At 38.5% G+C, this 27,673-nt stretch overlaps 1 protein-coding gene across 1 annotated transcript in view; it reads right to left on the minus strand.

The window, feature by feature from the left end:
• Positions 1-27,673, minus strand: part of FRYL (FRY like transcription coactivator) — a 200,086-nt gene that overhangs the window by 19,217 nt on the left and 153,196 nt on the right. Inside the window, exons 45-53 of the mRNA XM_042782131.1 lie at positions 26,819-26,916; positions 21,432-21,602; positions 19,228-19,368; positions 13,881-14,078; positions 11,263-11,424; positions 11,077-11,151; positions 10,565-10,741; positions 5,355-5,576; positions 3,878-4,045 (exon numbers count right to left, since the gene is read on the minus strand). Of these exons, the coding sequence (XP_042638065.1) occupies positions 3,878-4,045; positions 5,355-5,576; positions 10,565-10,741; positions 11,077-11,151; positions 11,263-11,424; positions 13,881-14,078; positions 19,228-19,368; positions 21,432-21,602; positions 26,819-26,916 (1,412 nt within the window). The remainder of the gene's footprint in view (positions 1-3,877; positions 4,046-5,354; positions 5,577-10,564; positions 10,742-11,076; positions 11,152-11,262; positions 11,425-13,880; positions 14,079-19,227; positions 19,369-21,431; positions 21,603-26,818; positions 26,917-27,673) is intronic.

The following is a 27,673-nucleotide window of genomic DNA, read 5'->3' on the forward strand; positions in this document are numbered from 1 at the left end:
ATATATATATATATATATATATATGTAAAAACATCCTGTCAAACCTATATATATTTGCAAGTATGGTCCTATTCACATTCCCACACCTGTTCAGCTTGCATGTCTACCTATGCATCCACGTGATTACTGTTATTACTGTTACTACAGGATTGTATGTGTAACGGTATTGTTGTCTTTAACTCCTGTGCTCCTCCTAGTGTTTTCCTTTGCCTTGACCATTTTGTGCTGACCTCCCCCTTACTGTTTACTGCTTTTCAAATGACTTGTGTCTCCTGTCTAATTCCTACTCATTCTCCTAAGTCACTCTCCTAGGAAAGCCTCTTCCAAACTTCTAGACTACTTTTATCACCTCTTATAAAGACCTTCAAGCCACCATCATTACTACAGCCTCCTAATGGCTGTCCCCAACCAATCCATCTGTATGTGAGATTATGTCACTTTTCTGCCCCTCAGCTCCAAGGGTTTTCCATTTCACTCTGAGTAAAAGCCAGTTTATACAATGGTCTACAAAGGCCTCTGACTCTCTCTCTGGCCCTATTTTCCATTATCCCTCCTTTGTCTTATTCTATGTATTGAGGCTATCCATCATATACAGGAGGGATGTTTCTGCCTCAAAGATTAGACATTTGTTCTTTCTTATGACTGGAACTCTCTTCTACCTGGTATCACCCACCCTACCCCAACCCGCACTCTTCTCGGTGACGCCTTCCCTGTCTACCTATTTGAAATCACATCCCTTCCCTAAAAGGTTTTTTATTCCTCTTTCCATGCTTTACATTTCCTTTAGAACGTATCATCGTCCAATACACTTCGGATCTTTTACATATTTATTTATTTTTAAATTTCTTATCACTAAAATGTAAAAGCTCCATGACAAGATTTTTTTGTTGTTGTTGTTACTTTCATACACCGCTAAATTCTCAATACTTGCCCAGAGAAGATATTCAATAAATATTTGTAAAAAGACTGAATGAATCCCTAGTACTTCTACTATGATATGTATCATGCTTTAACTGTTTTTCCTAAGGTAAAGGATTATCTCCTTGGTCATTATTGTATCCTTGGAACTTTATAGTGTCTGGGATTAGGCCCATTAAACATTACTAAATGAATGAATGCATGCCTTGTCTAAAATAACACAACCTTTCTAACAAATCTGGATCATTTCTAGGAGGTAGTTTACTCACTATGGTGGTAGCTATTTTAATAACAAAGCTTAAGTAAAAATAAAAGCTTTTTCCTTTTTGTTAAATAAATAAATATATACTATCACACTGCTTAGGTTAAAAACAGTATTTCTACTGCCAACCTGCTGTTTTCCATTGTTTTTAATGAGAATTCCTAATGAGTTTTTAACATGATAGGAACCAAACCAGACACAGATTAGATTAACAACCAGTAGTTAATACTCCCCCCTAAGAAGCCTCTCAACAATTGAAAGGCAAAAGTCTACTTAAGATTCATCTCTAAAGTCTGTGACCACCACTCTCCTGTAAACATTTTTTTTTCCTTTAATTTTAATTTTGCTGACAATATACCAATTCATCAATTCCAGCAATCATTTTTCATGTTCATATGCTCTTACTTCAGGCCCTCTTTATATCTTGCTCGTATTGTCCCAGCTCATCTCCTTATTCTAGCTTCTTACAGTCCCACCATCCGTCCGTAGCTCTCTCATGGAGACTCCATTAAAACAATGCAGACGCATCCCTCCCCAAGGTAAGTACCCAGACTGTGGCACGGCCCATCACACAGATCAGAGAGCCGGTTAGCTATCCCTCTGACTCTGTCTCCCTTTCTCCATTCTCTTGTGGTCCCTGTGTTCCAGCCCCACTGGTGGTTGGCTTGTTGTCCTTCAGTTATACTACGGCCTTTAAAGCAGTTAAAACTGCTGCTTCCTCTGCCTGGAACACTCTTCTTCCAAGGGCTAGCTCCTTCTTGTCACTTAGGTGTTACCACAAATGCCATCCTATCTAATTTTCTCCAACATCGACTCCTACATTAATGTTATATTTTCTTAATAAGACAATCTCTTTCTGATGTGTTACTCATATTTTATTTATCCTGCTTATTATCCATCTCTCCTATTAGAGTTAAGCTCCTTAAAACCAGGAACCTCTGTCTGTTTTGTATAGTGCTGTAGGCCCAGTGAGGAGCTCCAGTGGCACAGTGTACAAGGCATCTGACCACTAATGACAAGGTTGGCATTTCAAACCCACCAACTGCTCTGTGCTAGAAAGCTGAGGCAATCTACTTCTGTAAAGATTTACAGCCTTGGAAACCCTATGGGCACTGCTATGAGTCAGAGTCAATTTGATGGCAGTGGGGTTTGGGTAGGCCCAAGTGCCTAGAACAGTGTCTCGCACATGACGGGGGCTCAACAAATATTGGTTAAATGAGTGAATGCACTCATGCTTGCATTCCCATCTTAGGTATCTCGCAGGGTGCTTGCCACATGACAGGCATCTCTTGAAAGAATGAAATTCCTTCATGATAGATGATAGGTCACCTCATGATGAAGTCTAGGTTCTTCAGTATAGCATATAGGAATCTTCCTTCTTCCACCCTATTCACCTCTCCCTCTGTTTCTTCTCCTTGCATTTTATTATTTAGAGAGGTTGAATTTCCAGCTGTTAGTTAAACATGCTATGATGTTTCATATTTTCCTGTCTTTCTTCATGGTGTCCTTTCTGTCTGGAATGCCCACTGCCATGCAGTCTGGCCTTTACCACCACTACCAGCCCCACTGCAGAGTGGATGGGTTTTTCACTGAACTTTTGCTAAGCCTTGAGCATGTCAGTTGCTAGTACTGAAGTGTAATTCTTTTTTTGAAACAAAACAAAACACTTTCTCTTTTAATAGACTATAAACTCCCTGAGAACAGGGCCCATGCCTTGGTCATCTTTCTAGCACTTAGCAGAATGGCTGACATTTAGTACGATCTCAATAAATATTTGTTAAATTGAATGATCTAAACCTTACCCACACTAGTATGGGCATTTAAAAAACTTTTAAGAATGAAGCCTAAATGCCTTTATTTCAAAATACATCATCTACTTACTATTATGGAGAATTCAAATATATAAAATAACCTGTTAAGGACATAAGGATTCAGCTTACTAAAACCGTATTTAATAACTACATCAGTCTAGATCTAATGACTACATTAACTTAGTTAACTCTGACAAAAATAGACTACTTTCCTAATACTTAACAAGGTATAAAAATGCATATGACAGAGCTATAGTAATTACGCTATTTAAGAAAATTATCTATAGTTATCTTAAAAAGAAAAACACTAAGAAAACTAATACTTACTTATTTTTTGGTCAGTCATTAGCTTGGAATCTGGCTTACTTCTCACAGGCCTTTCCAAAAAATATAATACTAGTGGTTCCAAAGTGTTTTAAAAAGGTTGTGATTTAACCACCTGCTAACAGAGCTAGCCTGAGGTTTTAATCTTGATCACAGCACCAATCATGTAAACCCAATACAAAGCAAAAAGAAAAGGAAAAACAAAAGCAGTCCTTCGAAGAAAATACAATGCTACAGAAGATGCTCACCACCCCAGAGAAGCGGCCGGTACATGAACCTAACCACATTCTGCAACACAAAATGAATGCTCATTAAAAACACTCAGGATGATTTTTAACCTGTAGGTCATTTCCTTAATCCATCACCTTTTTTTTTTTCTTTATTTTTCTTTTTTATCTGATTTGTCTATTTCATTAAAACAACTCAACAGGTTAGAAATACTGGAAACAAATCAAATAATTAACATATCAGATGAAAACTCTTATGAATGAGAAGCAAGGGATGTGAGAGAATGCTAAAAAGAGCCCAGATTGGCCATGCACCAGCTCCCATTTCTCCCCACCTCAGGCAGCTGGCTGTTAGCATTATCTAGAGAAGCCTCCAAACTTGGGGTCTCATCTCTGATTTGAAGAACTTCTTCGGTGATGGCACTGCCAGTGGAGTCCTGAGACTGAAGAAGTAAATCAGGATGGTCTGGCATGGTTTCATCCACAGTGGACTCACTGTTCAACTGAAAGGAGGAAGCAGTATAAGAAACTTATTTGTGAGTTAGTAATGGTCACAAAGGCCAGAAAAAACATATTCCACAGAGTAAGATACTTGGGGGCTTAGCTACAAAAGGCATCTGTGATTTCCTAATACTAGCTTTTTTTTCCCCCATTCAGTCTATAGCAGAATAGGTATTGTTCATGCAGAACCAAATGTTCATTAATACTTGTTAAATTTTGGTAATCAAAAGCTGTCAAAGTGGAAGAGCTCTCTGTAACTTCTATGGAATGATTTATGTCCTCCCAAATTATGTGTGGTAAATCCCAACCTCTATGCCTGAGGTTACAATCCCATTTGGGAATGGGTTGTCTATGTTATGGATTCCTAGTTGAAATACCTAAGGCATCTGATTGTTAACCAGAAGGCGGGCGGTTCAAACCTACCTCAGCCACTCCTTGGAAGGAAGATGGGGCAATCTACTTCTGTAGAGATACTGCCTCAGAAACCCAAGGAGGGATCGCTATGAGTCAAATTAAATTTATGGCAGTGAATCACGTTTGGTTTTGGTTTTTGTCAGCAATTTACCAGCAGACAGAGTGTAGAGCAAATGGGTCTAAATTAGGAGGCGGCATGTTTTATTTCACTATGAAAAAGGTGTTCATTCTAAAGAACTGGGGAGCTTTAGCTGCGTCCCGGTCAGCACCGATTGGCTCCTTAGCATATGTAGCATGGTGGCTCTTCCATACACCTTCTCTTTCCTCAAAATGCCATCTTCAAATTTCAACTGTGCTACCACTGTCTCTTTAGCCTTCCTTTCATGTCCATATTTCTCAATGGACACAGTACTCTTACAGCCTTCATTTTCTCATTTTTCACTCACTCCTTAAATCTCTGCCATCCAGCCTTTGGGATACATACAAGTCTCCATATAATTGACTTGATCTTGAAAGTGACCTAACTTGTGCCCTATGTTTCCAAGCCAACAAGGAAAGAAAAATGGGTGGCAAATTAGGGAGAGTCAGTCTTCACACTGATACCTGCCAACCAAAGTAAAATCATGTGCCATTCAAGATGAGCTGAAAAAGTGACCTTGAAAAGTGCCCAGCATACTGGGCCATTGCTAGGACAGAAGCAAAATACATGTCTTACTGCAGATGGGTGAGTACTATCCACTTTATGTTTAGTTTGGTCATGAATAACAGAATTGTTTATTACCCTTGTAATTTTCTATTTTCATTCTGGTGTGTGCATTTGATGCACAATGAAATGAAAATATGAAAATCAAACATACTAACTGCTAAGTTTGGAAATGGGATCAATTATCATTGTACAAAAAGGTAACTGTGTACCATCTGTGTGCGTGACAGTATCTGGCTGGCAGTGAGTGCGGATTCTTCTTCTGAGGACTCATCCGTATCCTCCTGGTTCGTCAGGTTCAGGCTGGGTGTGCTGCTGGAGCACTGGTACTCCTGAAGCGAGGGAGTGTCGCCCTTGTCCATGCTGTCGAGCGAGCGCCTGCGGACTCCCCAGTTGAAATTGTCCATACTTTCACCCTGGGAAAGCAAGACGTAATTCCTAAGATCCCAAACATATGCTTATAAAACTGCTAAGTGTAATATACCAGGAAAACACATGCCAAGATGAAAAATACTTAATGCATCATAAACAGAGTTTCAATCAGCCCTTCAATGTCTTCAAACTTCTATAATATCATTAAGTATTCATATTAAAAGAGATCAAAAGATCTAGTTGATAACCTGTTTTAAAAAAAATGTCTTGGCTTTCTACCTCATCATATTACCGGGGACCAACTAAATCTACTATCTATGCCATTTCTATTCTAATCTATAAACACAAACGAGACGACAAAGAAGACAAATACATCACAGCTGGACAACAAATAAACAGTCCACAATACCAGGCTGCAACTTACCTGCAGCTCCTGGTTAGCAAAAAGGAAAACACACAGAATTAGAAAGAACAAAGACAAACATTTAAATATACGCTACACCTTTGGGGAAAACTCTGATTTCTCAGACCCAAAGACTGATTCAAGCTCTGAATTAAGCTTTGTACAGGAAGCCAACATGTGATTCAAATTACTTTGTTAGGCAAAATATATTGTGAGAAAGTCAGAGACAGACATTTAAAACAACATTTCTGTGATACACTTTGGCAACACAAACTAAGAAAATCTTCAAAATTTATGGAGATTGGATACTTGATGATACAATGCAAAACTGACTTAAAATACCCACACTCAGCTGACAACATACAGAGTCACAATTTTGGTCTGTGGGATAGGTCTCACTAGATTCAGAGATCATTTATTCTTACCATAAAATAGGTTAAAATCAAGATCACAGCTATCAAAACATAACCTTTGCCGATTTTAAAAGGGCAACAGGAAAGATGACAAATTTCCCTCCACTTTAGGGATTTATATAAGTTATTTTTCTGGGATTCTAAACTGATCCTCCTTTTACAAGGATGTAATTCTTATACTTTCTTAAGCCCCAAGATGACAAATTACACAGAGTTAGCTGCTAAATATGATCTATTTGTATCCTTCTACACAGGAAGGGATTGTCCAGAACAGAGGTTTTCTTTTTCTTTTTTTTTAAAGAAATACTTGGTTCAAATGACATTTTAGATGGAAGTCAACCATGCAAAATTGATTAAAAAAACCCCAAAGAACACGGAGCATCTCTCATTGAAGAAGGGTGGTCAGGAGTCCTATCCATTTGACCCTTAGATCTTTCTCTGCTGTTCCTTGGGTATCCTAGATGCCTTAGGGCTCTGCACGTCAGAGTTTTGAAAACCACTTTTCTTGAACATACCACAGCCCTCAGTGCATGTCTGGTGAACAAAGAATATGCTGTAGGTTTTCAAGGTTGGAGATACCTTGGAAGTTTGATTTATAGAAAGTATTTCCTGTTACCATGTTTTAAACAAGACTATAACCAGGTTTCAGGAGCTCTGGTAGATTAGTGCCTAAGGCACTTGACTGCTAACCAGAAGGCTGGCGGTTCAAACCCACCAGCCACTCCTCGGAAGGAAGGTTGGGCAATCTACTTCCATAGTGATACTGCCTCGGAAACCCAAGGAGGGGTGGCTATGAGTCGGGTCTGACTCGATGGCACATAACATCAACCATAACAGCCATAACCAGGTTTCAGGAAATCTAAAATCATTTGGTCTGGCCCAATGATTAGGCATAAATTAACCCTGCCCTCAAATTACTGAGACTTGAATAAAGATAGAACACAATAATCCACCTGACTAAACCAAAACCAAACTTACTGCTGTCAAGTCATATCTGACTCACAGCGACCCCTCCTTGGGTTTCCAAGGCGGTATCACTACCAAAGTAGATCACTCAATCCTCCTTCTGAGGACAGGCTGATGGATTTGAACTGCCAGCCTTCTGGTTAGCTGTCAATTGCCTTAGGCATTACACCACCAGAACTCCTATCCTGACTAAGGTTCTATGCAAAAGCCACATTTATTACTACTGACATTTCAGAGTACTAGATGAACCTGAACTTACAGTGCTCTGGGGTAAAAAAAAGCAAACAAAAATAACCTTACCATTACAAAAATGTCAAGAGCTTGACTTTAGAAATTGTACATTCTCAACTGGAAAAAGCAAATAACTAAAGAAGAATTTAGAAACTGCTCATGGCCTTGAGGTAGGCAGCAGATCTGTTCTGCCCATCACTTCTTGCCTGGCTGTGCAAGTCTGTTCTATTTTCTATAACATGTTTCCAAATTTTAGGTTGTGAAACCAGTTTTAGAGGATGGTGACCTGCCCCCTTTTGAATAAAATGAATGGAACAGAAAAATATCAGTATGCATAACATATAGTAAGGATAAATATTATCTTTTGAAATTTTTCTTTTATAAGTGTATGTGTGCGTGTCTCTCTCTCTCTACATATATATGTGTATATATATATTCATACGGGAGGTCTGGTAGCATAGTGGCTAAGGCACTTGACTGCTAACCAGAAGGCTGGTGGTTCAAACCCACTGGCCACTCCTCGGAAGGAAGATGAGGCAATCTACTTCCGTAGTGATACTGCCTTGGAAACCCAAGGAGGGGTCGCTATGAGTCGGGTCCGACTCGACGGCACATAACAACAACAACAACATATATTCGTACATACACACACTCAGGTGTGATGTTTGGTTTGGTTTTCATAGATTATAGTCCAAAAATGCTGAGTAATCCTTCTTTCTTGGGCTTCTACGAACCTGTATAAATATGTCTTTGGTAATACGCAAGTGATGAACTATCATATAGTTCTTTTATATAGGATGATTATATAGGGGCCTATATAACTTCTAAGCTAGTATAAAGGCAATCATATGACTCTAAGGCAGCATGGTCTTGTCTTATCTGCAGGAGAGGATGAAACATTTTGAGAAGGACAACATCACTTCCCTGAACTTGACCTGTAGGACTATCAACAACTAATTCTGTGATGTGGCCATTAAATTTCATACCTACACCTCCTAATGTTGTTGTTGTTATGTGCCATCGAATTGGATCTGACTCACAGCGACCCCTCCTTGGGTTGCCGAGGCAGTATCACTAAGGAAGTAGATTGCACAACCTTCCTTCCGAGTGGCTGGTGGGTTTGAACCGCTAGCTTTCTGGTTAGCAGTTAAGTGCCTTAGGCACTATGCTACCAGAGCTCCCACACCTCCTATTAGAGCCAAAGAAAACATCCTTTCAAGAGAGTTGATTGTATATTAACTATATAAATGAGTTTACAGTACTTGGAAGGAGTTATACAAATGGCATGATATAGACAGTGGATATTAAGGCATTTGGGGCTTCTGGCACATAGGTATTTGTAATAATTTTAGAATGCAGACTATTTTTGAACTACATGCCATACACTATTCAGGTTTAAGAGATTGTGGCTTAGAGGACTGACCTCAGCTGAAAGAATGGGTCTCAACATTTGCAGAGATAGAGCTAGGAAAGCAGGAGAGGATGGGAAGGAAGACCAAAGGGAACGGGTGAGCGTAGGGAGAGGTGGGAAGAACGCTGGTACAGTGTGGGGATTGCAGTAAATGTCATAAAACAGAATGTGTATGGATTGTTGAATGGAAAACCAATTTTCTCTGTAAACTTTCACCCAAATCACAATAAAAATAAAATAATAATGAAAAACAAATAGTCCCAAATAGCCTAAGACAACCACAACCAGGGCAATCATATTCTCTTTGCCACAGTAATTGCTTCAGAAATTAGCATGTGTTCTAACTTAGCTATTGAGATGTGACAAGAGGTTTGTAAGAGAGCTTAGCATCTTCATTTTGATAAGAGCATTTCTGAAGCAGCCCTTAATTCCTCGGAACTGTGCTGTGTATAGACATCAGGCCACACATAGCTATGACAAATATCTTGCCACTGGAGGTTTAGCTGCCTTGCAGAGAAGGGCAGAACCTAGAGAAGTGCAGAGAAATAGGCTTAGAGAGCTGAATCCTAGCTCTAACTCTGGACTTTCTGAGTTTTGTGAGCTAATCCACCTTTGAGATGGATTTTCTATTTAGAAAGCATCTAAAAGAGACACAACCATCAATCCAATGTAGACCGAATCAATTTAGAGGACAGGGTCCCTGGGGTATGAAATGAAATCAGACATTTGAGAGAGCTGGCTACATCATAAAGAAGAAAGTTGCAAATGTTATAGGAAGAATCTTGGGCCATTTGCCATAAGAAAGAGTTCTTGAGAACTGAAGCCTTCCAACAGTCAATATAGTGATAAGCACCATCCTCTTTAAAATTGTCTGATAAAATTTAATATAATTTTACTACTTTGCTGCAATTAATTTGTATAGCACATGTAAAACCTTTTGGTCAAAGCACAACTTAAAATCACTTTTGAAGAAATGTGTGTTTTACATTTATATTTTTAAATAAACGAGATGAGAAACTGGATTTTCCTTTTACTTCAGACTTACTCTGCTATAGCCTAATTACACTAATCACATTTAGTTACTAATTTAGATTTTTGGCCTTCTATCCTTATACTAGGAGCTCTGGTGGTATAATGCCTAAGACATTTGACTGTTAACCAGAAGGCTGGCAGATCAAACCCACCAGCCATTCCTTGGAAGGAAGTTTGGGCAATCTACTTCCATAGTGATACTGCCTCGGAAACCCAAGGTGGGGTTGCTATGAGTCGGATCTGACTCAACGGAAGCGAGTTGATCCTTATACTGGAGCACTGGTGGTGTAGTGCCTAAGGCATCTGACTGCTAACCAGAAGGCTGGTGGTTCAAACCCACCAGCCACTCCTTGGAAGGAAGGTTGGGCAATCTGCTTCCACAGTGATACTGCCTCAGAAACCCAAGGAGGGGTTGCTATGAGTTAGATCTGACTCGACAGCAGTGAGTTTGGTTTGGTTTTTTTATCCTTATACTGACCTGAAGGAGAAAAGATGACCTCAATAAGGTAAAATACTTAAATCTCATACAGCTGTAACTACTGTACAAATATTATCATAGAAAGCCCGTATCCTTACCTCTGCATCTTCCAATTCAACATCTAAAAAGTCAAAATCCTTAAAAACTCCAAACTGTTGTTCACTGCTATTATCTTCCACAGCTACTTCTTCTTCTTGAATTATGTCTTCTGTTGTAGAAATTAGGCTAGTCTGTTGGTCACCAACTTCCAAATCCTCATTGGAAGAAAATACAACCTGAATCCCCACCAAAAAAAAAAAAAAAAAAATCCATTCATCAGCTTTGTCACTCTGAATATGAGACATTAATCAGCCCCCTAAGAATTACTAACTTAAGTCTTATTCCTCAATGAATTTAGAGCTTAAATTTGGAATTGTTAAAGTCTAGCTGGTTGACTCCTTAATTAGCATCGCTGCCATATGTCAAACAGACAAGAAATTTTTCTTTCATTCTCAGTTAATACCAAAAACAGGAAAGTTAGAAAAAGCAAGTGAAGAGACAGAACAATTTCCATTTCTTCATGGAATAATCTGATTTTAAAACCTTGACATATATGTTCGTGACTACTCACTGATGGATTCTTCGGGAGGCCGGACTCTGGGCCACAGAGGGAAAGCACGTTCATTAGCTTTTCTCTTGTCCTCCGCTAAAAAGAAATGATCACATGTTGGCATTATTGATAAAGTAAGACCAATTTGCAAGTTTTCATATATGTAATAAAATTGACTTTTCCATGGATGTTTATTCATTCATGTACCTGGGATAACTGTGGTCTTTTCCAACTAACAGGAACCAAGGCATTAGAATTAGAACCAGAAGAGGTTGAAGAAGTACTTCTCGTGACAGCAATAACTTTTGGTTTCCCATTTCTTCCAGCTGCACTATGCTGATCACCATATTTATTTCCAATAATTGGTGTCTACACAGAAACAAAATACCACTGTTTGACCAAAACATCTTAATATAAAAGAAGTTTATAAATGCTAACAGCATAACTATAATGACATTTTCTATAAGCAGCCCAAAAACAATGTAAGGAGGGTGATTACAAAGCATGAACTAGAAGAAACAAAATCATAGGTAATGGTGTCTTTTTTAAAATCAAGAGACTTTACTGGAGATGACAACTTCCTATCTGAGAAGACTACTAAACAGCTTGTTGTTGTTGTTGTTGTTGTTATGTGCCATCAAATCGGACTCGATTCATAGCGACCCCTCCTTGGGTTTCCGAGGCAGTATAGTCCTATTTTATATACACATCTGCTTTCTTTAAAATCCAACACCTTCACCTCCCTCCCCATAATTAGAAAGCACAGTGCTCTTTGTAGAAAGCTCAGGAAGTATAAAAAGTCTTTTAACAATTACCTGCAGGCTCACCATTTAGATTGAATCTGCTGACATTTTAGTGTTTTTTCAATGCATGTTGTTAAGTGTGCCTCAAGGTGCTTTAATACATATTCATGATAAGTAACAAGTCCAAAGAGGAAGATTTCTATGCAGACTATCACTATAAATCTTATGTGTAAAAGTTCCAAAACTCATTTTAGTAAAAATTCTGTGATCCAAAACTCACATTTATTTGGCTTTGTGGAGTGTTTTGAATCTTTACTTGAAAATAAAATCCAGGTTTATTTGCAGATCATACAAGTCCCCTTATGATCTGCCTCCTTGCTTATTCCCTACCTTTAATTACTATCTCCCTCCTGAACTTTATACTCTAACAAGATTGAACTGGCTTTTGGTGACCCAAACACACCATGTTCTTTTATAGACCTGTTTTGGTACTTGTTGCTCCCTTTCCAAAGAATGTCCATTAAGCAAACCCTTTTTTCAGGATGACTCCAGACTTCCATGGAGGCCTCCTCTGATACCATCACACCACTACAGGACTATGCTCGGACCTCTACCAAGTCAGCTGTCATGTTTGCGTGGCTGTCGTCCCGACTATGTATGAGTCCCTGGATGTACACATGATTAGTCTCTGTACCTCTAGTGTATCACTGTGCCTGCACAGCAGGTACTTAAGACTTCATGATGAAACTAAATGGAACTAAACATATCAAATGTTTTGAGATTTCACATCACTACTTTAAACAAAATAATCATTATAATATCAACTTCCAATTCTGGGGAAAAAGAAAAATAGGTCTTGTATAGTAATTTCATAGGACATACTCCACGTAGAAATTTTCAGATGATAACTAGTTAAATTAGCAATAAACACACTTTCTTATCAAAAAAAGATGTCATAGATAAATTCTCATGCCAAGACTAAACTGCAATAAAATTTACATTTATATATATATATATACACACAATTTATATATATATATATACACACAATTAATCTGAAGGAGCCCTAGTGGCACAATGGTAAAAAGTTCTCAGTTGTTAACTGAAAGGTCGGCAGTTTGAACCCACCAGCTGCTCCATGGGAGAAAGATATGCAAGTTTGCTTCTGTAAAGATTACAGCCTTGAAAACTCTATGGGTAAGTTCTATTGTGTCTCACAGGATCACTATGAGTTAGAATTCACTCGATTGCAATGGGTTGGTTTGCTTTTTGGTTCTCCCTGGACTATTTTCCATCCTGTTGTCAGAGTAATCCTCCTGAAATGCAAATCCTAGTATTTCCTACTCTATAGCAAACAGTCCTTTAAGAGTTCTTACTGCTTCCAAATAAAATCATTCTCTTATCCTCATGATCTTGCCTCTTACTTCCGTGTATCCTGTGCTACAGGTAAGCTGTACTAGTTGCAAATTTCCACACCATCACACTCTCTCACATTTAACAAGCCATCACACATGCTGCTTTTTCACAGATTGTAACTCTTCTTTGCATAACTTCCACATGTGCCCGACTAGGGTTACTTCTCTTTCAAAGCTGAGCTCAGATGTTACCTCCTTCCTGAAACCTCACCTCTAGGTTAGATGTATATGCTTTGTATTCCTATAGTACTTTTAACTTATTTCCAGCCAAGCTCTTATCATAATGTTTATTTGCCTGTTACCCCAAGACACTATTAAGCTTGCTGAGAGTAGCCATCCATCCTCCATTTTCCTAGTTGTCTACTACTGAATATGGAGTACCTAGGGAGTGTAGAGGTTGACATGCTCAGTTACTCACTGAAAACAAAAATGTTGGAGGTTTGAGGGCCTTGGAAAAATGACCTGGTGATCTACATCCAAAAAGTCAGCCACAGAAAATCTTATGGAGTACAGTTCTACTCTGACACACACAGGCTGCCCTGAGTTGTAACAGACCTGATGACAATAACTAATTCTAAATATGGGCTCCACAAATGCTTGCTGACTCAAAGAATGAATAAATGCAAATTCTTAAGGGGAGACTTCTATCAATTCCTGAACATCTTACCTCAGATATATCAAAATGAAAATCTAAGGTCTTCCCAGGCAACTCTTTGGAGACATTATTAAAAATTTTAGTGAAGGATATCTCAGGAGAACCCATATCTCCTCCATAAGTCTTGGGGATATCATTGGGTACAACGAGACTTGCGGAACGAGACACCACCAGCTTTAATATGTTGAGGGCTTCCTTCCAGTAAGGACTCTGGTTTACACACACACATACACAAAAAGGTACAAATATATAATTAATGAATAACACAAACTTTGTGTACATTATAGATCATATAAATATTATTTCATAATTTAGTAATTTAATGTGGTATACATTGCTATGGGAGATCTAGCAAATATTTGGTAAGTTAATTTCTTTACGCCTTAAGAAGAGAAAAGAAATTTGCTTTAGAAGGAAACAGTTATCTGGTGAAACCTTACTTTGCTGTTGTTAGGCACGACAGAGTTGGTTCGGATTCATGGCAATCATGTGTAAGACAGAATGAAACACTGCTTGGTCCTATGCCGCCCCCACACTTGTTGCTGTGTTTGAGCCACTGTTGCAGCCACCGTGTCAATCCACCTTACTGACGATCTTCCCCTTTTTCACTGACCTTCTACCTTACCAAGCATGATGCTCTCCTTTAGGGACTGGCCTGTCCTAATAACATGTCCAAAGTATGTGAGTTCAAGTCTTGCCATCTTTGCTTCCAAGAAGCATTCTATTTATATTCTTCCATGACAGATTTGTTCATTCTTCTGCCAATCCATTGTTGTTATGTGCTGTCGAGTCAGACCCAACTCATAGCAACCTCTCCTTGAGTTTCTGAGGCAGTATCAGTATCACTACGAAGTAGATTGCCCCATCTTCCTTCCGAGGAGTGGCTGGTGGGTTTGAACCGCCAGCCTTCTGGTTAGTAGTCAAGGGCCTTAGACACTATGCTACCAGAGCTCCTATATTAAATATTCTTTGCCAAACCCATAATTAAAATGCACTAATTATTTTTTAGTCTTCTATATTTGTTGTCTAGCTTTCGTATACATGTTAATGTTATTGTTAGGTGCCATTGAGTTGGCCCTGACCCACAGTGGCCATGTGTACGACAGAACCAAACCCTGCCTGGTCCTGTGCCATCCTCACAGTCCTTGCTGTGCTTGAGCCCACAGCTGCAGCCACTGTGTCAATCCGTCTCATGGAGGGTCTTTCCCGTTTTCACTGCTCCTCTACTTTACCAAGCATGGTACCCTTCTCTAAGGATTGGTCCCTTCTGACAACATGCCCAAAGTAGGTGAGATGAAGTCTGGCCATTCTTGCTTCTAAAGGGCATTCCACTTGTACTTCCTGCAAGACAGATTTGTTTCTCTGGCAGTCCATGATATTTTCAGTACTTTTTGTCAGCATTCAAATCCATCAATTCTCCTTTAGTCTTCCTTGTTCATTGTCCAGTCTTCACATGCATATGAAGTGACTGAAATACCATGGATTGGATCAGGTGAGCCTTAGTCAAAGTGACATCTTTGCTCTTTAACACTTCAAAGAGATCATCTATAGCAGATTTGCTCAGTGAAATATGCAATCTGATTTCTTAACCGCTGCTTTCATAGGCATTGATTGTGGGTCCAAGTAAAATGAAATCCCTGACAACTTCAATCTTTTCTTCATTTATTGTGATGTTGCTTATTGGTCAAGTTTGTGAGGAATTTTATGTTGAAGTGTAATCCATACTGAAGGCTGTAGTCTTTGATCTTCATCAGTAAATGCTTCAAGTCCTCTTCACATTCAGCAAACAAGGTTGTGTCATCTGCATATTGCAGGTTATTAATGAGTATTTCTCCAATCTTGATACTATGTTCTTCTTCATATATTCCAGCTTCTTGGAATATATGCTCAGCATACAGATTGAGTAAGTATGGTGAAAGGATACAACCCTGATATACACCTTTCCTTATTTTAAACCATGCAGTATTCTCTTGCTCTGTTTGAATGACTATCTATAGGTTCTGCATGAGCACAATTAAGTGTTCTGGTATTCTCATTCTTCACAATGTTATTCATGTTTTGTTATGACCCATGCAATTAAAAGCTTTGCATAGTCAATAAAACACAGGTAAACACCTTTCTGGTATTCTTTGCTTTCAGTCAAGATCCATCTGACACCAAAAATCATGTATTTCATTCCATGTCCTCTTCTGAATCTGGCTTGAATTCCTGGCAGTTCCCTGCCGATGTACTGCTGCATCTGTTTCTGAATTACCTTCAGCAAAACTCTACTTGAGTGTGATAATGATATCAACGATATTGCCTAACAATTTCTATATTCTATTGAATCACTTTTCTTTGGAATTGGCACAAAAATCTCTTCCAGTCAGTTGGCCAGGTAGCTGTCTTCAAATTTTTTGACATAGATGAGTGAACACTTCTAGCACTGCATCTGTTTGATGAAACATCTCAACTGGTATTCTGCCAATTCCTGGAGCCGTTTTTTTTCTCCACTATTTCCATCAGTGCAGCTTGAACCATTGGCTCTTGATCATATGTTACAACTCAAAATGACCGAGCATTGGCCAATTCTTTTTGGTATAGTCACTCTCTACATTCCTTCCATCTTCTCTTGATGTTTCCTATAATCCTTCAATATTTTGCCCATACATCCTTCAATATTGCAACCAAACACCTGCATTTCTTTTCAGTTCTTTCAGGTTAAAAAATGCCAAGGTGTGTACTTTCCTTTTGGTTTCCTAACTCCAGCTCTTTGCATATTTCATTATAATACCTTACTCTGTCTTGTTCAGTTGCACTTTGAAATCTTCTGTTCAGCTATTTTACTTCATCATTAGCTACTTTACTTTGAGAGCTTGCTTCAGAGTCTCTTTTGACATTGTTTTTGGTCTTTTTTTACTTTCCTGTCTAGAAAGAGCTTTTGCCTTTAGCATAGATGATGTCCTTGATGTTATTCCATAAGTCATCTAGTCTTCAGTCATTAGTGTTCAATACATCAAATCTATTCTTGAGGTGGATTCTAAATTTAGGTGGGATATACTCGAGGTTGTACTTTGGCTCGCATAGAGTTAATTTCCTTCAGCTTCAATTTCACCTTGCATATGAGCAAATGATAGTCTGCTCCAGTTAACTCCTGGCCTTGTTCTGACTGATAATATTGAGCTTCTCCATCATCTCTTTCCATACATGTAGTCACTTGGATTCCTGTGTATTCCATCTGGTGAAATCAACATGTAGTCATTAGTTATGTTGTTGAAAAAAAGTATCTACAAAATTTTACCATGGGCTATCTGGCATTGTTTCTATTACCAAGGCCATGTTTTCCAACTAGTGTTCCTTGTTGTTTGTTTCCAACACCAGTAATTATCAATGCATCAGCTTCAGATTGTACAAGTTGGTCAAAACCTTCATCATTATCATTAGTAGCTGATGCGTGATCTGAATAATAGTGCCATTAAATGGTCTTCCTTGTAGGCATATGGATATTATTCTATCACTGACAGTGTTGTACTTGAAATCTTGATCTTGAAAAGATCTTGAAAAGTTCTTTTTTGACGATGAACATGACACCATTCCTCTTCAATCTGTCATTCCTGGCAGAGTAGACCATATGATTGCTCTATTCAAAATGGCCAATATCAGTCCCTTTCAGCTCACTAATGCCTAGGATATTGATCTTTGTGTGTTCCATTTTATTCATGACAATGTCTAATTTTCCTAGATTCATACTTTACACATTCCATGCTCTGATCATTAATGGATGTTTGCAGGTGCTTCTTTTCATTTTGAGTCATGCCACATCAGGAAATGAAGGTCCCAAAAGATATACTCCCCATCCACATCATCAAGGTCGACTTTACTTTGAGGAAGGAGCTTGGGTGGTGCAGCGACTAAGGCAATTGACTGCTAACCAGAAGGTTGGTGGTTCAAAGCCACCACCTGCTCCACACAAGGAAGACAAGGCAATCTACTTCTGTGAGATTTACCACCTTAGAAACCCAATGGGGGCTGCTATGAGTCAGAATTAACTTGATGGCAGTGGGTCTACTTTGAGGAGATAGTTCTTCCCCAGTTGTATTTTGAGTGCCACCTAACCTGAGGGGCTCACCTTCTAGCACTATATCAGACAGTACAGTATCCACTGCTATTCATAAAGTTTTCACTGGTAAATTTTTTTCAGAAGTAGACTGCCAGGTCCTCTTCTTAGTCTTAGTCTGGAAGCTCCACTGAAACCTGTCCACCATGGACGACCTTGCCGGCACAGCTTCCAGTATGAGAGCAACCTGTCAGCCACCACAGTATAACAAACTGACAGATGAGTGACAGCAAAGCCATACCAATTGTGGGATAATATGCAAAAGATCAATGGAATGACCAAAGAATCGAAGTTTTTGAATATGCACAGTCACAGATTTACAAGGGAATTTAAAAGTTAGTCTGTATTTCCTAACTAAATATGGAAACACACCTTCAAACACAGTTTTGTTACTTTTAGAAAGAATGCAAACTCATGGCTAGCCAACCATTATTGTTGTTGTTGTTATGTGCCATTGAGTCGGACCTGACTCATAGCAACCCCTCCTTAGGTTTCCCGAGGCAGTATCACTATGGAAGTAGATTGCCCAATCTTCCTTCCAAGGAGTGGCTGGTGGGTTTGAACTACCAGCCTTCTGGGTAGCAGTCAAGTGCCTTAGCCACTACACTACCAGAGCTCCTAGCCAAGCATTGCCATTTGTAAATTTTGCTTTAGTGAACACAAATGTAACTACTAGCGTATAAATACAAAATACTAATACGTAAAAGCGCTTACAGAATTTTGTCTTTGATAAGCATAGTCACTGACATGCTCAGCAAACCTTTTCTGAATGGACAGGTCAAAGGTGAAAGTCAGTATAGACCAGGTGCCTTCTCACTGTTTTTTAAATTAAGTCAGATTTTCTACTTTCTAAGTAGCTGGCACTTTACATCAGACACAGAAAGCAGCTATAAAATACAAGCTCTTAAAAGAGCTTCTCTGTTTCTAAAAGCAGTGCTTTTTCATTAGGTAGAATCTGGTTAAAAACAGAAAGTACAAAGTAACAATGAGTCATAATCCTAATCTCAGAGATGATGACTGCTGCCACCTGTGTGTATATCGACCAGTGTTTACTGAAATGCATAATCATAAGACATTATTTTAAAAACCACAAAGAGGAATCATACCAATCCTACCATTAAGGTACCTTTTGCTACTTAATTTTGAGAACACTTCCCCCATGTTGTAAATATGCTTGAAAACTTGATTTATGGATTAACCATTTCCCTACTCTTGGACACTTACAGTGATTCTGGTGTTTTTAAAATTATTGTGGTCACTCACCTGTACATATTTGCCAATAATCTTTATGATCTCCAGATTAAACTGCTTGACTGGGGCAGAAGAGAGGTCAATATGACTCAAAAGACTATAGATGATCTGTAGTAATGACTGCTGCATACTGGACAATCCTTTTTCTAACAACTAGAAGTAATGTTAAAAAGTATACTTTAATCAGGTTAAAGAAAAATGCAACATTTATATCTATGATGTTGAAAAAGAAAATAGCTTTAACCTATGAATTTATGGTTTGATTATTAGAAATGCAGAGTTCAAAAAGCTAAAGATAGTATTTATTACTGTTATTTTTTCCTGATTCAGAAAGAATTCGATAATTATTTTTTAAATCATAATCTTAGTATTTCCTTAATTAATGTAGCTGAAGACATCTTAGATTAAGAGAAAAACCACTCTACCATCATTACCAAAGAAAAACTACACACACAACATTCACACCAGCCACTTATTAGCGAGGTGATAATTTCGTACAATGAGTCATAATCCTAATCTCAGAGATGATGACTGCTCTGTAATCTCTCTAAGCCTTGATTTTTTTAAAAGTGTAAAATAGCAATACATTTCATAGGTATTTGAGGGGCAGACTAAATTAAGTTAGTGTCATTTTAAACACATGTAACTAGCTTTAGTACTGTTGTAATAATTTGAGAATTATTAATAAAAATGAAAGATTAACTTACACTAATAAAACTCAAACCAAACTCACCACCATTGAATCAACTCCAACTCACAGCAACCCCCATTGGGTTTCCAAGGCTATAAATCTTTACAGAAGCAGACTGCCTCATCTTTCTTCCACAGAGAAGCCAGTGGATTCAAACTACTGACCTACTGGTCAGCAGGCAAATGCCTTAACTATTACACTACTGGAGCTCCTTTACACTAAAATAAGAGAAGCATCTGAGGCTAAAGTATCCTCTGTTGTTGTTGTTGTTGTTGTTATTTGCCGTCGAGTCCGCCCCGACTCATAGTGACCCCTCCTTGGGTTTCCGAGGCAGTATCACTACGGAAGTAGATTGCCCAACCTTCCTTCCGAGGAGTGGCTGGTGGGTTTGAACTGCCAGCCTTCTGGTTAGCAGTCAAGTGCCTTAGGCACTATGCTACCAGAGCTCCCTCTGTACACAGTGGGAAAACATGGCCAGTATGTGGTACACAGAAGGTCGTACTGCGCCAGTTCCAGACATTAGAGTCCTATGATTGGATCTTTGGGGGAAACGTAGGAGCCCTTGTGGCACATTGGTTAAGCACTCTGCTGTTAAACAAAAGTTTGGCAGTTCAATAGGGGAAAGACTTAAAGATCTGCTCACTTAAAGATGCCAGCTTAGAAAACCCTACGAGGGCAGTTCTATCACATGGGTTTGCTATGAGTTGAAAATGATTCGATGGCACCTAACAATAACAATGCCACTTTAATAGTGAGTTTTATGGTGGCACAAATGTAAAGTTGGTCTAAAATGCTGGGTTAAATTCAAAGCCAAATTTGGCCTGGTCTTATGTCAACTCTTATCCTAAAGGTATAGGTATCTATAAGATAAATCTAGTGACATGCATTCATTCAGGCTATGGATCTATCAGGCAGGCAGCTCACATTGTCAGCTCACTTAAATATAAATTTGATGGTAAGAACTTTGTCAAAACCAAAACTTAAAAAAATTCATACCAGCTATGAAGCACTTTCATGATAGTGAATATTAGTGACTTAGCTCAGTTAAATATTAGTGCTATGAGCAGTATTCAAATACTGTTTACTCAGCTATGAATAAGTTTGTATTACATGTTAGTGTTACATGTTTAATTTCTAGAGGCCAACCCTTCAAAAAATAAGGTATTCCTTTATTATAAACTGATAAATATTCTTAGTGAATAGGAATTTCTTCCTTTTGAGGTTGTCTGTGTGCCTACTCAATAATTTACATTCAAATGCATGAAGTTACTGCTTATGCATCAACAAATAAGCATTAACGTTTTATGCTGTTCCAGGGCTATTTTTTAATAATTCCATTTTTAGGCCCCACAAAATCGTATTTTAGATAAGGAAGTAAATGTATCGTTAAAATAAAAATTTAACCAGCCAAAACTCCTTTGCATGCTATATTAGCATTCTATAAAGGATTTCAAAGGCAAGAACCAATTTTGTAGAAATAAAAACTATATTCACTCTCTAGGATCAAGACCACTAACCACTTTACCTCCGCAAGGTAAGTGACAAGACTGAATGTGGTATCTGAGAAGGAGTCGTGCAGGTATCTACATACTACGTTGATCCAGTTAGAACAGTCTCTGGAATACGTGTGGGTGCTGTACAAACTCATCATGTGAGCCAGATTGACAAGCGGTGGGCACTTTTCTTCTGCACAAACCTAGAAAACAAACACAATTATTTCATCTACTTAAAATGAAGACACTTAAGGTTAAACTTGACTTTATAGAAAATGTATTTATTTAATGAAATAATGTGAATGTATATCTTTAAAGTTTTAATACACTTTATTTCAGGACAGGAGAAAAAAAATAGAAGAGAAAACAAGCACAAAGTACTTTTAAGATAAAGTAACATAATAGAATGGGAAGGTGCTCAACACGTCAAGCACCAGGAGGGTGCTAAACAGCACAGCATTCTGCAGCCTGATGTTTTGTAGAACTGTTTTTGGTAAAACCCACATATCCCATACGTCATTCTGTAACTATTCTGTAAAAACTGTTTATTTTATAAAATCACACACGGTTCAGTGCACAAGTGCCCAAATAGGCCAGCTCAACCTGGGACTCCTCGGGGAGGTGCAAAGTTGCTGTGCTAGAGACAGGCTTTAGTCTCAGGTTGTCCAGGGCATCGAAGTAGAACAGTCCATTGCAGAGATTCCCTACATGTGTGATGTATTCAAAGGACTTCACTGGAGCTGTCATAAAACCAAGTCCTACTTCTCTAACAGATAATCTGCAAGGTGGACCACTAAAACTGGTCTTCAGAAAAGTATCCGAAGTTCTAAGATCCTTAGAGCAGTCTTTTAGAGGTCACTTCAAAATGTATTGAACCCCTAGAGTTGATCTGCTACAGTACTTAATGGAATCCAAACCAATAAATGTGTGGGGGTATCTTACTGACCCAAAGCACCCTCTCAGTTTGTTTGTTCTATAGGTTACAGGTAAGGATGTTCCCTGGTCTCTTCTGGGGGACACTCGAGCAATGCAGACATAGAAAAGGGCCATCCTACTCTTACACTCCATCTGTCATAAAAGGCTAATCAGCTGCTGCTGAGTCAATTAAGAGTCATGGTGACCCCATGTGTGTCAGAGTAGAACTGGGCCCCACAGGGTTTTCAGCGGCTGCTTTTTCAGAACCAGACTTTCAGACTGCCTTCTGAGGCATCTCTGGGTGGAACTGACCCAGCATCCTTTGAGTTAGCGGCTGAGCACATAACTATTTGTGCTACCCAGGAGCCCTCATAAAGGGCCAGCCCCGTTGAATTTCTGCTTAGTTTTCCTTTGTCAACTTATTAATGTTTTGTGGTATTTTCACATACTGTCTAGAGTCTTTAGCAAACAGAGTAAAGTATATATATTTTCAACTTTGAAATGGATCTAAGGGACTTTTACTTTGATAATTCAGAAGACATTTAATATGTTTAGAGGACCTCCAATCTGTCATTTGGACATTATTACTGGACAAGCTTGGGATATGAAAGTATGCAGCACTGTGCAGAGTGAGACCATTAGCCCAGTACCTTGGAAGTTATCCTGTAAAATCACTAAAAGCAGCTGATTCTGTGCATTAGTCTTCTACCAATAAAATAAGCATCAGAAAAATTTGGTTGGTATTTCTTTCATTGGTATTTCAAAAGAAAATAATTTATCATATTATTTAATGAACACATTTTAAATTTTCATAATTTCCTTAAATTCTTAAAATATGAAAATATTTTCTGAGGAATAAAACAGATATGTAATATCTTAAGGGATATATTTTCTTAAGACCGATTAAGTAAAAAACTTTATTTTTGAAAAGGGACAAATTCCTCGGGATATGTGCTATGCAATTTGATAATAAAGCAAATGATTTAAAATTTAACTTTTGGATTTATCAGGTTAAAGTAAGATTGAAAGAAAGGACATTTTAGAACGTACTTTGGTTAGCATACTATGTTTGCCATAATGAATAGCTAAAGAGGACAATAAGAGCTCTGGTGGTGTAATGCCTAAGGCACTTGACTGCTAACCACAAGGCTGGAGGTTCAAACCCACCAGCCACTCCTTGGAAGGAAGGTTGGACAATCTACTTCCATAGAGATACCACCTTGAAAACGCAAGGAGGGGTCGCTATGAGTCAGGTCCGACTCAACAGTAAACAACCACAACAACAAAGAGGTTAATATTTGTCTCTACCATTGCCTCATTTTGAAATTCTGTGCTCTCCAAGTATATAAACAGTACAACTAGGGATATTTGCATAATGAGGAAGCACATAATGGCAGAAAATTACTCCCAACAGTTATGAGTGAGAGAATAATTAAGGAATCAATTTAATCCACATCCTGTAGGTTGCTAAAAGCATACAGAGAGGGACCTTTGTGTGCTGCCCAACAGGAAGAAAACAGACTTAAAAATATGATCTATGAGTCACAGAAGGCTTGATTTGATTTTTTAAAAACAAAAATGATATTTAGGGTTTTCCTATGTCCTGCTGTGATCAGGAGAGCAGAAGTTTGACACTCAAGGGGCTGCAACAGCATTAAAGCCAGGACAGGCAGTGTGCCTCACTCATACCAGCATTTAGCAGGTCATTATTTAGCATGTTTTAGCCTCTTATCAGGGGATTTATGCCTTTTCTTCTCTTGAAATCCCAAATTAAGCCAATATACATTTTTTTCCCCTCATTATTTTCTGTCTCATACCTAATGCAAAAAAAAACAAAAAAACAAAAAACTCCATTACAACATTTTTCTAACAATGTTATTAGAATATAAAATGAAAGTTATTTTAATAAATGCATATTTTTGTATCAGTTTTAGACCTTAATAATACAATACACGTTGGTTTCCTTCAGGCAAACACTCATTTATAAAAGGTGATATTTCATTTCTAACAATCATAGTTATTCATCCTCTCTTGATATTTAATGTTCTACTGAATTTGTTTATTAAGTAAAACCAAGAATAGGAGACATTATTGCCTTAATTTCCTATCACTGTCATTTTTATTTGAGAAACTAAGATATGTTTGCATTAATATTGTCTCTTCTTTTTAAATGTAGACTTTAAAAATAATCACATTAAGAGTCTCTCCACATCTAATTTACTTCGAATTTTAATTCAGGATGGACTCAACACCGTATTTCATTAAATACTTTCTTGTAATTTACTACAAATCACCTATCGTGAGGATGGAATCCCTGGGTTGTGCAAACAGTTAAGCGCTCAGCTGTTAACCAAAAGGTTGGAGTCCTTCCTGAGATGCCTTGGGAAAAAAGGCCTGGTGCCAGACCTCTGAAAAATCAGCCTCAGAAAACCCTACAGGGCACGGTTCCACTCTGACACCTTGAGTGTTGCCGTGAGTGGGAATGGACTCAGCAGCAACTGGTTAGGCTTTATCAAGGTGAGGACCAGGCTCTCACTACTGTTAATGGGGCTACTAGGGCTCGTAGTATTTTGTCACTACATTGGCATCCAGAAATAAGCCTGCCCTTACCAGTGCTGAAATCTGGACCATGGAGAGACAGGTGTTGTATTTGGCTTTCTGCTGGCTTGCTTTTTCTACTTACTGTTGTGTTAGTTGTCAAATAAGTCTCAACTCAAACAATGTGCCCATCTGAAAAGCAATTCCAGAGCATTTTATTTGCTATTTCCTTTTGTTGCAAATTTCATTGGTTTTTTCTGAGTGCATTTGGCTAGGATACCTTATGCTGCTATCTCCTCTCCTCCCCTACCTCACATAACTCCCTACTGTATAATTCATAAATTGATAGAACTTCTTGTAGCTCTTTCAAGGAGGCCTGGTGGTGTAGTAGTTTAGGCATTTGGCTGCTAATCAAAAGGTCAGTGGTTCTAACCCAACAGCTGCTCCATGGGAGAAAGATGAGGCAGTCTGCTTCCATAAAGCATTGTAGCCTTGGAAACCCAAGGAGGGGGTTCTCTATATGTCAGAACTGACTTGATGGCAGTGAGTTAGGTTTTGAGTTTGTAGCTCTTTATATTTTAAGTCTGAAAAGGTTTTGTTCCAATATTCAATGAATGACAGCAAAAGAAAAAAATTAAGATTTGAGCAGAAGGTAAGCTATTTGAGTTCTTTTTCTGTTCTTAAGAGAAGAAATTATTTAAAATAGAAAGTATCAAAATCATATTCTTTTAAAATTAAGAACTATAGTATTTTTAAGCTAATATTAACAGAGGATTTAAAAATAGCTACATTTCTGTTTCTGGAGCTGTACGATGAGAGGAAAAGAGCCAAATAAGGAAGAAAATAAGAATGAAGGGAACAGAGAAAGAAGATGGAGAGAAAGATGTGAAAAGGAAAAAGGCAAACATAAGGAACACGCAGAATCCCTAAATATACTTCCCCAACCTCTTCTTTGGGCCTTTGTAACACCTTTTCTTTTGTCTACAAAACTTCCAAGCCTAGCTGAGCTTCTCACCCCTCATCCAGAGATTTACTCATTGAATAAAACTCACTGTTGTTGATTCGATTCCGACTCATAGGGATCCCTCCTTGGTTCCCAAAGTGGTATCTCCATGGAAGTAGATTGCCCAGTCTTCCTTCCAAGGAGTGGGTGGTGGTTTGAACTGCCAGCCTTCTGGTTACCAGTCAAATGCCTTAGGCATTATGCCACTAGAGCTCACTGAATAGGTTATTCTATTCAATGCCTTCCAAGGAATGACTTCCTCTAGGAAGAGTTTTGAATTATGTATTCCTAGAGTCCTTTACCCTTCCGCTGCACTTATTAAACTGAACTGTAATTGTCTACACACTTCACTGCAACCTCCATTATAAGCTCCACAAAGGTAAGTATCCTATCTATTCTGCTTACCACTGTATGCCCAATACCTAACCCAGTGCTAGGGAGGTCTGGTGGCCTAGTGCCTAAGGCATTTGACTGCTAACCAGAAGCTACCTGCCGGTTCAAACTCACCAGCCACTCTTCGGAAGGAAGCCTGGGCAATCTACTTCTACTTCTAGTGATATCGCCTCGGGAACCCAAGGAGGGGTCGCTATGAGTCAGATCCGACTCCACCGCAGTGGTTGCGTTTGCGTTGCAACCCGGTGCTGAGTCAACACTTGGTAGTAAAGAAATGAGTGAATGAGCAACTGACAGAGAAGTACAGGAGAAAATAGGGAAATAGTAGAAAAAGATTTAGACTGAAAGAAGTGCTACTCTAGTTTAATTTTATTATTTGAGTCATTGCAACCTACATCAGTTGTATAGAACTCCTTCATTTGCACAAAGAGAATAAAAATTTAGATACAAAATTCACATAGGAAGTGACAGTAAAAAGAGATTTAAAAAAATTTTTAGGTTTCCCCCATTAAGATAAACTCCAGAATGCTTTCCCTTATAGAGTTATTGTTTAGTATGACATCTGCTTACCTTTGCTATTCGACTAGCTGTTTCTTTGCAAAACTGAGTTGGGCTGTCAAAATGCTGGATTAAGTGAGGCAATAAGCAAAGGATGTTAAGAGGAAAGCCTATCAAAAAAAAAAAAAAAAAAAAACAAGTTAGCTAGCAAAGAAGACAAAGGTATTCCAAATAATTTTGGTTGCAGATGATAGAAAATATGACTTAAGTTTAAAAAAAAAAAAAAAAAGGTAAGTTACCTACAAAGGGCAACCAATAATAATAATCTCTGACTTTTTGGCAGCAACCATGCAGGAAAGAAGACAGTGTTGCTATTGTTGTTAGGTGCCATCAAGTTGTCTCTGACTCACAGCGACCCTATGTACTGCAGAACAAAACACTGCCCTGTCCTGTGCCAGCTCCACAATCCTTGATATATCTGAGCCTGTCATTGTAGTCACTGTGTCAATCCATCTTGTTGAAGGCCTTCCTCTTTTTCCTCGACCCTCCACTTTACCAAGCATGATATCCTTCTGTAGGGAGTGGTCTCTTTTTCCATATGACCAAAGTAGTTGAGACACAGTCTGGACATTCTTACTTCCAAGGTGCATTCTGGCTGCACTTCTTCTAGGACAGATTTATTAGTTCTTTTAGCAGTCCATTGTACTTTCAGCATTCTTCATCAATAGCACAACTCAAAAGCATCAACTCTTCTTCAGTCTTCCTTATTTATTGTCCAGCTCTCACATGCATATGAGATGATTGAAAATACCATGGCTTGTCTCAGGTGCAGCTTAGTCTTCAAGGAGATATTTTTGCTCTTCAGCACTTGAAAGTGGTCTTTTGCAGCAGATTTGCCCAATGCTATATGTTGTCTGATATCTTGAC

The sequence above is a fragment of the Orycteropus afer genome, unplaced genomic scaffold (genome assembly GCF_000298275.1).
Source record: "Orycteropus afer afer isolate SDZICR_OR568_19922 unplaced genomic scaffold, OryAfe1.0 scaffold00246, whole genome shotgun sequence".
In the NCBI taxonomy this organism is placed as follows: domain Eukaryota; kingdom Metazoa; phylum Chordata; class Mammalia; order Tubulidentata; family Orycteropodidae; genus Orycteropus; species Orycteropus afer.